Genomic DNA, 14,822 nt, shown 5'->3' with positions numbered 1-14,822 from the left:
TAAAGAGTCTCAGAGCCTTTGCCACTTTTCCTCAGAGAGGAGGTGGCATAATACCTCCACTCCAAAGTATTTAGGGAACTCATCCTAAATACTTTGCCTACTTAAGACCAGAGCCTGCTTTTAGATAATGAAGTGTTGGAATCTCATATTGCAGGTGAAATCCGTTCCATGCTGAAATCAGTGGCCAGATTCAGTTTGATTTGAATGGGCCCAGGATTTCACCCTGAACCTTCGGGCCAGGGTTACCGTTGTGAGGCTGCAGAATGCAGCTCTTATCTGCAGGAATTACACTTTCTGAAGTGGATGCTGGCAGTGCAGGGGATGGGACCATTTCCATAAGAAAAGATTACTCATGCAGGATATAAAATCCTGCTTACACTAGATCTGCTAACTTGAGTGACCCTGCTGCAGTCAAGATCGGGCTCATAACTTCATAGTCATCAGATCTTGAAGCAAGAATTGCAGTCTGAAAGTCAAGGTGCCAAAGGAGCTGCTGGAAAGCTCCCCCATAAGAAGGCTGAACACAGCGTGTTGCCCCAGCTCCTGGGCTGGATTATGCCCTAACATAGTTCTGAGCAAGACAGGCAGTGAAAAATACACCAAAGACAGCATTTTACTTTAGGAGAGATTTTCCTAAGGTAATTTCCCTTATTCAGTGGGAAGCTACTGCAATAATGCATTATGGTCCCTTACCAATGGTAAATCTGTGATATTTCTCGGCCAAACTAACCAGCCCCTTCTCCAGAATGCTTTTGGGGAGAGATAGAGTCAACCTTGTTCTCATCTACATGTACCAACTTGGAAAGCAGTTGGTACTCAGTCCCATATCTGTGGTTTCTAATCTTGATGTAGAAACATGAAAGGAAGAGAGGCTCATGTTCCCCCTTTTACCCTTTTCAGTGGGTAGCTGGTAGTTTGCAGTATTGTAGTAGCAGCATGCGATTGCATATAGTATGGTGAAGTGACCTTTGCTTACAACAGTTTCCCTTCCCTCTCCCTCAGGAAACCAGTAAATACTACTATTGCTTCTGCAAAAATTCCAAGGATTATTGTTATAGTAATGTTCTTGAGCTCAATGCTGGTTAATGAATGTGAGCCAGTGATGTCACTACATCAAGAAGTGCTATAAATAAATAAAATGTGGCATCTTTTCAGCCTTCCAACCTGTAAAAGTAAAATGTGGATGGAAATCATTTAGCTCAGCCTACGTAGGTGGCTTTACATTCTATTTATGAGCCGTACTCAAGCCTTATTCAATCCAAGCGTGAATGATCTTGAACTGCTTAAACCAATTATTAATTCATATTTATGATTTAGGGATTTCATTGTGGCATTGGTCTTTCTTTTTTTCTTTCCCTCCCTGTATGAAAACAAGTATGTGAGTCTAAGGATACATGGAATCATCAGGAAGCAGACATATGCTTTCCTGTGGTCTCTGCAGGGCTTGCAGGTTCAAACACAACCTGCCTCAATCATAAGAACTTTAATTGAGTAGATAAAGAGGTCCTCATAATTATAAACTGCAGTAGGTATAACAAGAGGCTAAATACATAGCTGTGGTTTTAATTAGCTGGTGCTTCAAATTAGTAATTGTGGTTTCACTCAGAAATCAGTGACTTTATACACTGTTAAAGCCTCATCACTGTGCAGTTCATTCCTCATTATATCTCTCCGTGTGAAGCTTTCAATACAACATCATGCTGAGCTAAAAAGGCAAAAGTTGTAGATATTTGGTTATCTTCCAAGTGCAGTGGAGCTCTATGGAAATTTAATTCATTCTCGACAGAAGGATGAGAATTAACTGTTGTTACATATGTATGCCTGTATGTATGTATTTATACATATAGGGTGTGCATGGATTTGTGTGTATATGTCTAGAATCTATCAGGGAGATACTGCTTGCAACAGATAACGTCAGTGCATATACTAAATCTGCTATTCAAATTGTCGTCTGGAATTTGGTAGCTAATTAACTGACACAAAGTAGAGCCAAAAGCCCCATAACAAATCAAATATGGGTTGAAGGCACAGAAGTGTCCCTTAATGCTTGTCACATGAGGGGCTGTCAGTGCAAGTTGAAGCATGTATCTTTCGCTTTCCTCTTTCCTTCTTTTCCTCCTTCAGGGTTTTAATTATTATCTTTTCCCTCAGAGGAGCAGGAGGTAGTTTGCAAAGCCAAGAGACCAAAGTACTTCAGCGCTGCTCAGGAGAGAAGTGAATGTGATCTCTCAGCTTGTCATCTCGGTCTGGCAGCTGCACAAAGTAAACTGACACAGAGATACCTGACATCTTGCCATCGCCGCTCCCAGGCGATAGATCCGTTGCTGTTTGTTTGTGTGTAGAATTACCTGCCACTAGAGTCAACTAACCTACAGTCCCTTCTGGGAGACAGCTACAAAAACACTTTTTAAAACAACCCTGACACCCACAATGAAACCTTACATAAATTTTAACAAGTGTGCGGGACAGAATTAGATGTTCCAAGTCACGCTAGGCTGACGTGCAGCATTGGGATGGATGTAGACAAGTGTTACACAGTTAAATGCGTTTGGAGATGGTGCTGGGCTCCCTTGACTCCACCTTGGCTTCCTCCGTGCAGAGAGGTTCTTTGCAGGTGCGCGTGCGCAGGTGTGTACACGTATGTGCACGCGTTTGTGCATTACGCCTACGGATATGTGTTATGTTCACACAGATGCATCAAAATCTATTTTATGCTTCTGCGTAATACTCTGTTAATTTGAAAAGAAAGTTTTTGCCTGATTTCATTTTAAAGTTTACTGACATTACCCACTTTCGTATATTATTATGATTCCAAATTTGCATTTGGGAAAATTACCCGGTGGTTTTTTCTTTCTTTCAGAATTGTACTCAAGAGTTGCATAGTTTCTGATGGTTTTTCTTCTGTTATTGATAATAATGAATATGTAACTAAATTATGGGAAAAATAATATATTGTCTTTTTTGTCCACTTCTCCTCTTCAGTCACTATGAGCAAGACCGGAGCGCGCTTAAGCGGAAAGAATGGGAGAGAAGAAATCAAGAAGTCCAGCAAGATGAAGATCTTTTTGCTTCAGGTTTTAACCTATTTGGGGAACCCTACAAGGTAAATTGCAGTGAGATGCTTTGCATTTTCAGAATGTGTTTTATCTGAATGCGTTTTACAAGTATAAACTAAGCTTTATGTCACCTCCGAGAAATGAAAGTATTGCATCTGCGTAGGTGCTCGCGCTCTTGGATCCACTGATCTTCCAAATCAGCATATTGCAGCAGAGGCAAGTCTGAATACTCTGCTCAGCATTGCATGCTGGCATTGGTAGAATTAGGAATTTTCATTAAAGTCCAGTTCAAGATTTCTTCCTCTAAATATGCAGCAAAGTCTCTCAATAGAAGTTATGTGCAGCTGATGTCTCTACAAGTGGGGTCTTACCTACAAAACTAGCAAGTAGTCCTTTTATTTTTAAAAAATATACCTGAGTTGTTAAAACCAAAGTCTCCTCTATAAATAATGAGTCCATAAGCTTTCTTTTGCAATCATAACCATCCAAAGAAGTCTTCAGGGAAAGTGTCTCAGACTTTGGGGAGCATAACAAGGCTATGAAATGGACTTATGACAAGACTTATTCTCTCTAAGGAGCTTTACTGCCTGAGATTTTCATCACCAAGGGATGTCCCCCTTTATGATTTCTGCTGCTTTGATTTTCGGTAAGACATTCCCTGAAGAATTCATCAGAACGTAAATTTCCATATCTCTTTCTCCTCCCAATCAGTGACATCCATTGAAAGGCCACCACTTCATCTTTCCATTTTACATTGTTAGCAGCTGGAGGGAGGATGAGGGCTCTTTGAAAATCACTAGAAAAGGAGGAGGATAGACTGGCGTCATTATCAAATGGTTGCTAATAATTACAGACTGGGAGACTTATTCAGTCAAATAAGGATTATACAGTAGTAGAGTTGGTTTTTTTGTTTTGTTTTTACAAAATCTAATCAATCCACTATTTTTGCATTGATCCACATTTGACCACCTTTATTCATAGTAAATAATAACTTTCTGTGAACTGATTTTGTTGAGACTTCTTGCAGGTCATGTAAACATTCTAGTTCATACGTGTGGTCATCGGGATGTCAGTGGGTAGACTAATAAGCAAATTGGTGCAAAATTATGAGTCAGAACTAGAGCCCTCCCCCCTCTATTGTACCATAAGAATGATAATCTCTGGTTTTATATCTGTTAAGCATGTATGTATTTGCACTAATAAACGGAGCATATAATATATGTGGTCAAAAACTGAATGGACAACAGTCAAAATATTATCTTGGTAATTGTCCTGAGAGAATTAAATTTTTTTTAAAGAATATCACATTACTGCTTTCCACCTGCTTTCCAGAGAAATTTGTGAAAACTACATCTATGGGTTTGAGCAGAGCAGAGATAATGAGTATCTTGGAGAAAATGGTAGGAATAGTTTACTTTTTCAAAGATTTGCCTTAGAAAAGTTTAGCTTGAGAAATGCAGCCCAATGGGCAGAATTTCCATTGTGAAATCTTTAGAGAATGTTATTATTGGGTTTTTTTAGGTAAAGCCCCTCCACGCCTTTCAAGCTTAGCAAAAAAAAAAAAAAAAAAAAAACAAACTAATCTCCCTGGATGTGAGAGAAGCTGAGATTCTCTTTAACTGCGAAGCATGAGAAAGTGAATGAATTATTAAACCTCAAGTTTCATACAAATTTTCATAAAACCCTTGTGATTTGGGCCTATAAGTTTGAGTGCATTAGTTCTTTTCTTTGTAAAACTATAATGTAATAGCTGCCTAGCAAATTAGCCTTCCAATAGGATTCTATTACAGATCTTTTTCAGAAGCAATAGAAGCAAATGTAGGAAGGTGTGCATTTCCTAGATTAACAAGAGACTAGAATGAGGGGGAAGGCTGCTAGCCATGAGTCACAAACCAGACATATAATTTATGCCTTGAAATGCTCAGAAAATGCATTTCCTTGATAGTGACAAAATTGTGATTCAACATGCTCTTCAGAAAATAAGGTGTACAGAGGTTTCCTTTAAGAAATCAGCCAATTATCCAGAATATGAAGGCAGAAATTGTCCCCAGTCTGGAAGTAACAAAGAACAACCAGAAATTATGACTAGATTTCATGTTTATCTTGCTGGCCAATATTCTGCTTCTCATGAGAGCCCTGAATTTGTTAAGGGGGGAAAAAAAAGGTTGCACTTTATGCCTTAAACCCTGGGGTTTGCACCACACTACACCACATTGAGTCAGTCAAGTTATATGATGTGCAAATCTGGTCTTAGTTGTGTGTGTTCTAGTTTTATTTCACTGTAAGGCAAATTACCATTCACATTCACTATGTCTTTGTACTCTGGTCCAAAACCCATTCAAGACAGTAATAATCTTTTCATTGACTTCGATAACCATTGGATCAGAGCTTTAGTGCACTTAAAATAGGCTAAGCATGTCCAAATTAATTATCTCTATGCTTTTCAGAAAATACGTTTTTATTACTGCTCCCAGAAAATGACTACAAATAATAATACATTATACGTATATAGTGTCTTTCATCCCCAGGATGTGAACATGTTGCATGAAACAGTTAATATTAAGCAAAATGATATTTATCATTAAGTGACATGTAAAAGAAAATAAGTTGAGAGAATCAGATACCTTCAACACAGAAATGATTGAAAAGCTCTACATTCAAATTAAAATACTGATTCCCTCTATGAGGTCCTAGGCAAGAGCCCTTTAATGTGCTGTGATGTTGAAGTGTGGCAAAGCGATAGTGTTTTCAGTCTTTTTTTTTTCCTTCTTCTTCTTTTCCCTTTTACTTTCTGGACAGTAAGCTATATATGTACTGGCAGTGTAGCTAAACCAGAGGTGAAAGTTAGTGGTCAGGCATTTCCAGATGCTTGGTTGTTTCCCATGGGCCATCCCATAAAGGGTTAAACTGTTTGGTGAGGAAGGAGGAAACAGAACAAGTATGTGAGTGTTTAGAGCTCGCATCATAATTCCTGCTGGGCCCTTAAGCACAATGGAATCTCCTTGTTTTAAATTTGGGGGTTGAACAGAGAGCCTGGTTTTGGCTGCTGCCCAAATGGCTCATTGTGCAACTCGGTTGAAGGAGACTGCTCATATACAAAGAGCTTATTCTTGGCTTAACTAGAATATAATTTTTGCCACTAAAATGACCAACCTAGGGACTTAGTCAGTGAATAAAAGTGATTCGTGGTCCTCCACAACTGGGATTATTAACTGTGTCAGTTAGGAGCACTGGCAAAATGTATATAGAGGAGAACAGCATTGAACAGTTAATTTTTAAATCACTGCCTCAGCACAGTGGTAATATACATTACAATCCCTGAGAATGAGCAAAAGGAAATTTGCATTTATTATCTTCTTTTTCAACATTTTATACACCATGAGAAGTGCTAAGAAAAAAAAACCTTTGTGCAATATTCTTCTCATCTCTTGACTAGTTCAGCAGTGGGTAAAATAATCACATATTGCAAGAGGAATCCACACATGATTTTCTTTCATCACTTGGACTTTTGCTTAACGCTTGAGAAAAATGGGCTCAGTCGAGTGGTAGGATCGCTGGTCAAGAGATGAGGCCCCAAGAGTGGGGCTCTCTCTCTCTAACCAAGCACCAGTTCATAGGGCTGCCTTTCCCCATCTTTACATCCTGGTATTTAGGTCCCTTTGGCCTGTGGCGCTACTTGCTGTACTGAATGAGAAACAAAACATGAAATAAAGTGTGTCTGGCTACATCTGAAGTGTCACTGTATACTATTTTACGTATACAGCAGTTACAGACTTTTAATTCCAGGCTGTAGAAGTTAAACATCTGCTTGAACAGGAACTGTATTTTTGTTTTGTTTTTATCCTTTCAGTCTTGTAAAGTAATAAGCCTGGGGAACAGGATGTTTTAGTGCTGTGCTGGTCATTTCAGTAGGATATAAAGGTCAGTAAGAAGACTGATATGTTGGTTCTCTGTGGGATGACGTAGAACAAGAAGAGGGTGGAAATTAGCTGCATGTTAATTATAGCTTCCAGCTCATTTGCCCAGCTTTTTACAAGTGAAAAGGAAGAAAAAAAACACTTCATGATTCAGAAGGAAAATTGTAATAGCAGTGAAATGCAGATGAGTCAGTATTTATTTAATAATTACTGGAATTCAAGGAAAAGAATGATTCACAAATACAACAAGCCCTTAGACAACAGAAGAATTCTGATACTTGAGAATGGGGCAGTTATTTCTATTTATACTCTTCTGTATGAAAATATTTTTGAATGGTCTTTTTATTTGAAGTTACTATAACATATCAGTGGTTAAAAGCATTTGCTTTTCTAGATTCAGATGGTAGATACCTTGGGTCAAACTGAACCCTCTACGGAAAAGTAATCAAAGGTACACCAGAGAAGAGTTTGGCCCTCTATGTTTACTACAGACTGCCCTGCTTCCACTTACAGTAGTATGAGTCAAGGGGGTGGTAGAGCAATAACATACTTAAATAAAATGTGTGATTGCAATTCAAATGCTGACTAACCACTAACTGTATGTTCATGTTTCGCAAGATATGAAGTGTACAAGACCGACTTATCTGACATAAAGCCAGACTATTTTGCTCATAACATCCATAACTGATGTAATTTAAACATTTCTGTGAGAGCATATTTAAGAAAATGGGAAGCAGTATACGAGTGTTACTCATGCAAGCCTGTTTCAAGAGATTCTTTGAACATAGTTATTGATAGGTTTTTCTTACATAACATATGCAAGATGTAATTGAAATTAAATTAAATGTCAGCATGACACCATTAAACCGCTAACATTTGCCATCTTTTAAGACAACTACTCCAAGCAATAACTTTTCAATCAGGAATTTACTCACTTTTTTTTTTTTTTTTTTTGGATATTTTAGACAAATAAAGGTGATGCCCTTGCAAACCGTGTCCAGAACACGCTGGGAAACTACGATGAGATGAAGGACTTGTTAACCAACCATTCCAACCAGAGCCACCTTGTAGGAATTCCAAAGAATTCTGTCCCACAGACTCCCATTGATAAAAATGAGCAGAACTTTTTCCCAGAACAAAGAAACAGGATGATCCCATCTCATCAGCTCAGTGGCCACTCGTCCACATCGATGCCTCCCCCCTCTTCATTGTCATCTAATGCTACTTTGCTACACAGTCACCAGAGCAGCAGGAAGTCCAGGACAGACTGGTCTCGTGGTGGTCACAACTCTAATGGGGCCCAGCCAAGCCAGTCCAGCAGTCAACAGAATAGGACAAAGCATAGCTCTTCTCACGACCAGCCACAGGGCAGATATGAAGACCTCTATAGTTGTCAGAGTGAGCAGCATAAAAGTGGAGGAGCGGAGGAAGCAAATTCTATGGCAACATCTTCACATTCGAGGAGGCACACTCATTCAAAGTCAACAACTGGAGAACATTCTTACAAAGAAAACAGTCATTCAAAGTCACCAACAGAGCTTGAGTTTGCAGGTCATGGTCCTGGATCTCCAATTCCTTCTACATCTTTGTTATCTGCAAACAATGGTCTTTCAACCCAGAATTTCCCACCAGGACTTCACTGTAAAACTAGCATGGTCCAGCAAAAGCCTACAGCTTATGTCAGGCCTATGGACGGTCAGGACCAGGTCCCCAATGACTCACCTGAACTCAAGCCTCCAATAGAAATTGAGAGTGGATATGGAAATCAGTCCTTTGGAACACTGTTGGAAGGAAAAGTGAGCACACCTAGTTCGAAGAATAAAGTACCAAAGCTTAACATTCCTCCTGTTAGTGAAGTAAGTAGATTAAAGTATCTTCTTTCTAGTACCTCTTGAGTATTTCATGTAGCGAATATTTTCCCCTGCAAATATACAGTTCTGTTTCCTGGAATTATGATCTAAAACATTCTTTTTTTTCTTTCTTTCTTTTTATTTTTTTTATCTCCTAGAATATGCACGATTAAATTTACTTTTGGCAAAGTTTTGCGATAGTCCCAGTAAGCAACATTAATTTAAATTTTAAATTCACAGTTTGGAATACTAACATTTATTGTTTCCCATTAATATTAACAGGTTAAATCTCTGTTGGATGTAATACATTTATACTAGCTAGAATTCTGGATACAGAACTCTAACATCACAGTTCATCTGCAGTTTTCAGTTTTTCAAATACAATTAGGAGCTAGTTTGATATAAAGCATGCTGTTTAAACTTTTTAAGGAAAAATGGAAATGCCCAAATGTCAGTGGTATAAAACAGTTCGACCAGTAACAGGTTTAATTGCAGAATTTGGTGAATTCCCATTGCTTTAATGGAATTAATGTGGCTTCAGTTCTGAGTAATGCTTATGAAAAGGTGTCCCATTAAAGCTTTTATGCATTTTGAAGAGCTCCTAATTTTGGGATCCAGTCCCAATCTCTGCTACTAACAATTTAAGCTGTTGAATTTTGTATTGCTGGTCAGTACAGTAGTCCTGTGAGGAATATTTTATTTGGTTCATATTCTTGTCCACTGCAAACACAGATGTATTATATGGGTACCAGTTGAACTATTTATACTCTGCATACTTTTTCTTCTATTCTGAGTTTCTCTAAAGCAGTAACCGTTGCAAGGTAGGCTTACAGTGTGCATATGAGCAGAATTGCAATATGGGTTTTTCATAACTTTCTGTTTTCCCAAAAATATTTCCCTGCCTGGTAATATTTTTATACTAGGAATGAGGAGTGATGCATTCTTAAACCACTTTATTGCAAAAGGTCAGCTTTTTCTATTGGAATAATTGTTTCGAGCCAATAATTTGTTTGACTATTTAAAAAATTGATGTTATTTATTAACATTCCAGGCAGCAACAAAGACTGATGTGTTTTGCAGTAGGGCTTGGAATAATTTTCTGGGAACTGCATCTGAAAACAGTAAAAGGCCTATTTATATCAAGTGGAAGCTGAGGGTTGCTTGCAGATGGTGTTTTATTAGAAAATGTATTTGTTAATAAACGTAGCTTTGTACAAGATTACTTTACAGATGTTTCTGTTTATTTTTACCTTAGGTTAAAAATCTGCTGATGTAGATGGCTTCATAGTCTGTTGCGATTTGTCGCTAGCATTGTTTGGCAAGTAAATAATTGCATGCAAAGGAAATAATGATGCTGCAAAAGCAAATACATTTATTCACTTTTGCCATCTATTAACACAATGAGTCAATAGACGCACTTAAAGTGCAGCATTAATATGAAGCATTTTTATAACAGAATGTGCCTTTTACAACTTGTGTCAACTGTTAAAAGTGCTTTTCTCTCCTTCTCTTGTGCTCTCCTTCACGTGCGTGCTCTCGCGCTCTCCTTCTCTCTCCGGTAAAATCCTGGCACTGTTGAAGTCAACAGAGCTCTTAGTACTGATTTTTGGGGGCAAGATTTTACCCACAAGCTTTTTGTGTAGCTTTAAGAACCTCTGATGTGAACTGTTGTTTTTGGACAGGTTCCTAGTCAAACGGATGAAAAATTACATTGTGAATTTATGACTATAGCTGCTTTAGCTTATATCCTGTGTAGTGAAAAGTATAGGTGTATAATTAATTTCACTTATGATCAGATAAATGATAAACTCTAGTCACTTTAGCAATGACTGCAGATAATAATCTTAAAATAGTCTCTGTGTTACAAAAATGAATATTGTTTCGGAGAGGGAAAGAAAACCCAAAGCTGTATTGAGGTGAAGAATAACTTTCCAATGTGATGTAGAGTGTGTGGCAAGGGCCAGACTGATGAATTTTTTTTTTTACAGGCAAATCTCCCCCTGATTTTGGGGGTTGGATTTTTTTTGCCTGTGTCAGGACCGTGAACTTTGGCCCTCTGTGTTTTTCCACAGATGTGTATCCTGAATTTGATTTACCCTGCGTTCAGCAATAAAACTCCTTCCAATCCAACATTATAGATAACTGGTTTAGTTTAAGCTTAATCAGAACTGACAGTGCACACCTGTGAAACCCATAACCTTTTCAGAATGACTGCAGTGAGTGGCTCTGTTGTAATCTTTATACAATTGATGTGGAGGCTTACGATCCTTTGGTGGTGCTTATCAATTTATGGACCTTCCCTAGCCACCTTCAGCTGTAGTGATCTGCTTGAAACGATTTTGCTCCTGCTCCATGAGTTTCTATCCTAACACTGTTCCAGGTGGTGGTGGTGGTGTTCTTCAAACTAGAAGTAGGAAAGTCGCTTTGGGGGGCATTTCTTTGTCGTTAGTTTGGTAGCTCCTGCACATCTCCGAGTCCATTTTTCAAGCTAAGTGTACGCATCAAGATTGCAAATAGAATTTTTTTCACTGAATTTTCTCAAAATTTTGCATGCTCTCAAGATGAGGAATTCCATGGAGAAATAAAATTTGTGGGTGAAGTTCATGGCATAATGGCCTCTATAAGATCTGCAAAGGTGGGAAAGCAAAAGACAATTTTCAATACCAAGGCGAGTGGGTGGGTGGGGAAATAAGTGACCAAATATTTGAACAGGCAGATTTAAAGGATGAGTTCAGACTGATGTGGAAATATTGTCCCATTTATCATGGCTTAATGGAATAGGATGTTGAGTGCCCTGGAAACATTCTACCATGTGTGAGGAAGTGATCAATTTTATAACATAATTTGTGTCACTTGAGGTGTTGCTCTAAGAATCTTTGCTTGTTGGTGGAGCCCAGTTCTGCCCTTGGAAATGCCCATCCATCTTCCAGCTCCTCTGCAACAGACAAGGTTGTTAATGCCTTGCTGCTGGCATGCCTCCACTCTGCAATGGATTGTGGTTTAGTGATTTCTGAGCTTGTATAGATTCATGGTAAGTTCACACAGACTTACCTAGCTGGGTCGAGATACAGTGGTGGCAGCAGTTATGCACCCCAGTAATAATCCTTGCCCCTCAGCGGATGCTGCTATATGATGCCTGGGTGTTGCCCGACCCGCACAGAGCTAGTTCAGAGCTGTCTGCAGTGCGCACCCATGTTCCTGGTCTAGAAATAGCCATGGCAGAGCCTCCTCAGGCTTAGCTATGACCTTTAAGGATTTCTCTGTGATTGCTTGATCCTTTAAATTTCTTTTTCCTTCCACTTCCTTTTACTTATTGGTACTGTTTTCTAATTGTCAACGTAAAAAATCTTAATGCATTGGTGCCTTGAGGTAAAATGCAATGTAAGCACTAGCACTCTGGCTTGCCAGCCTCTGAGATTTAGAGATTATGAAGCAGACCTTTCAAAACTGGGAGGCCGAAAGGCTATCATATGACTCTGGGGGGCTTGTAGAAATAAAACAGATATCACGACACAGAGTTGATAACAGTGGCCCTGGAGCTGAACCATAAAATTGTCAGAAAACCTCAAGCCATAAACTTTATTTCCTGTTTCTTCCGTATTAACTCTTGGGTCTTTATTCTGTATTTAAATAAATACATATTTTTTGAGCTTGCATTTAACATTTGGTAAATAGTGCTAAGCCTGGGACATCACAGAAGAGCTTTTGAGTTATATAGAATTCCACCTACTTAAATTATATGGTGGCATATGATTGTTACATACCTCTCAGAGAATTGCACAGTTAAATCCTATGCATTTCTTTGAAAAAATAGAGGTTAGAGACCACAATAACAGCTGATCCTCTCTCTGCTGCATTAAAATCCAGACTCTTGATGCACTTACGTATATTTAAACCTTTAGGAATCAGATGCTTACAGATTATTTAAAAATGACTAGCTCAGCAGGAGATAGCTGAAGGAAAGCGTGTACATTTCAGATTGGACTTGAACACATTACTGAGCGTACAGAGTAAAGCAAGGGGTTTTAAGGTCTGTGGGAACATCAGAAGATAACGTTCCTGGAAAACCTTATGCGCAGTTCCCCAGAACAATGCATGGATTTCCAATACGTGTTTAGGGACAGGAAATGAAGGGCAATTGAGATAATGTTTGATTTTCAAGTCAGAGTTTTTAGATCTCACTGCACAACTGGCCTCACTTTCCTGCAAAGTATCAAGTGATCATGTACCAAATTTTCCCCAAAATACAAAGCTAGGAATCAGTCCAAAAGGCCTACAAAAATCTGTGTCACCACCCACTTAAATAATAAAAAATGGAGAACTTCTATTTTCACTTTACTTCTAGGAAAATATTTTGACGTGTTCAGTACACTGCAAAGTGATAAGCTTCTGTTATGTGTTTCAAATCATTCTGTTATCGCTGCATGTATTGATTAGCTTCATACTTTCTGAGCTAGCTATAAAAAAGGCTGCTCTCTTTCTGCATTAAAGAGCAGGAAAAATTGACAGGTAGATAACCATATTGATTGAACCCAAACAGTAAATGCAAGAGGCTTATATATGACTTATAAAAGTCTTTATAGTAACTAAAGTCAGTTTCATATCTTTTTTTAATTAAATGGAGAGTAAATGTCTTTAATTAACTATCCCCACACCCTTTTGATATACATTCTACTCTAGTTGCCAACTATAGTTCATTACCATGGTTGTGGGCAAAGCACTTTTTCAAATGCAAGCTTTATCCCTCCCCCAGACTGTGGGCTCTCAAGAAGAATGGACTGAATCAAGCATTAAGCTGAAATCCCTTTGCTTGGTTCATATTTCAAAAGTCTGAGGCCAAAAACAAACCCAAAGAGCAGTATTTCTTGCAGTATTACAGGTTACAGCCATGTGTTTTTCATTTGTAAGTACTGTGAGAAGTAATGTTCTTGTGATACTTCTAAATGAAGACCATATGACACCACTCGACTGAAGACCTCTTATTGTGGGCCCTTCTAAGGCTACTGTCCGAGTGCTTGGACAATTGCAAGCAAGGCTATTTTGCATGGGTAGCAAAAGGACAGCCTGCCTATTTCCAACTGAACATGCTAAGATAACGATGCATATTTAGGGCCTGATTCTGAACCACTGTGATGAATGAGAATTTTGCATTTGACTTCAGTGACTGCAGAATTGAGCCCATAAAATTGAAGTTAGTTGAATAGCCCATAAAACTGAAGTTAGTTGAATAGGTATGGCTAAAAGAACTAACCACATATAATTTGCTTCAGGGAAAGAAGGTGTAGTTAGCTTTTTTCACACTGTAAGTTTGTTAGAGTGTGGTGGTGTTGCTTTTATTTTTAAACTAATCCTACTGTTTTCTTGCGGGGGGAGGAAGAAGAAATCTCAGTAAAATGAAAGAATATCTCTTTTTGTGAAATGTCAGTCTCATGGTGGCTTGAAAAGTGATTTTCTAACCTTTCTGACGTTCCTCAATATCAAAGTAAATGCTGCTTATAAGTGAACAGTTACTGGTCCAACATAAGTGTAAGAAATGCTGTTATTCAAATGATCTTATATGAAATGTCACAAAATGAAATGACCTCAAAGACTTTGGGGAGCGAAGTAGTAGAATTTGTTTTGCTTGAGCAAATTTGGAGAAGCATCATCTAATGGCTGCAGAGGAACTGTAGGGTGTTCTGATAGCTCTGCCATAGACTCAGTGCATGTCCCAATCACTTCATTGGTACTTCTGAAACTCCTTGGAGGGACAAGAGCCAGTTTAATTTGTTGAGGGTTTTCAAGTGAATGGAAGGCAGAAATCTTTAATCAATCCTCTCCCTCCTTTTGAGGAATGTGTTTCAGTGCTTCTGACTAGGAAAGAGGGATATAATATTTACTTTCCACCTTTAGAGGGTTTTTTTTTTTTTTTTCAGATTTCTGGCAGAAAAGCATTGCGTAAGTATACGTTATTATAGGTGCTTTTCCGTAACTAAAACTGCCTCTCTCTTCTACTTCCT

General features: G+C 38.5%; 1 protein-coding gene across 6 annotated transcripts in view; it reads left to right on the top strand.

Moving 5' to 3' along the window:
* The window catches only part of AFF2 (ALF transcription elongation factor 2), a 451,682-nt gene that overhangs the window by 192,812 nt on the left and 244,048 nt on the right, over window positions 1–14,822 (top strand). For all 6 annotated transcript variants that reach the window (XM_068957761.1, XM_068957757.1, XM_068957758.1 and 3 more), the window contains exons 2-3: window positions 2,983–3,103; window positions 7,939–8,829. In XM_068957761.1, coding sequence (XP_068813862.1) covers window positions 7,999–8,829 — 831 coding nt within the window. In that variant the 5' untranslated portion in view covers window positions 2,983–3,103; window positions 7,939–7,998. The remainder of the gene's footprint in view (window positions 1–2,982; window positions 3,104–7,938; window positions 8,830–14,822) is intronic.

The sequence above is a fragment of the Struthio camelus genome, chromosome 11, assembly GCF_040807025.1.
Source record: "Struthio camelus isolate bStrCam1 chromosome 11, bStrCam1.hap1, whole genome shotgun sequence".
NCBI lineage: Eukaryota > Metazoa > Chordata > Aves > Struthioniformes > Struthionidae > Struthio > Struthio camelus.
The sequence above is the reverse complement of the archived record's forward strand: the minus strand, read 5'-3'. Positions and strand labels throughout refer to the sequence as shown.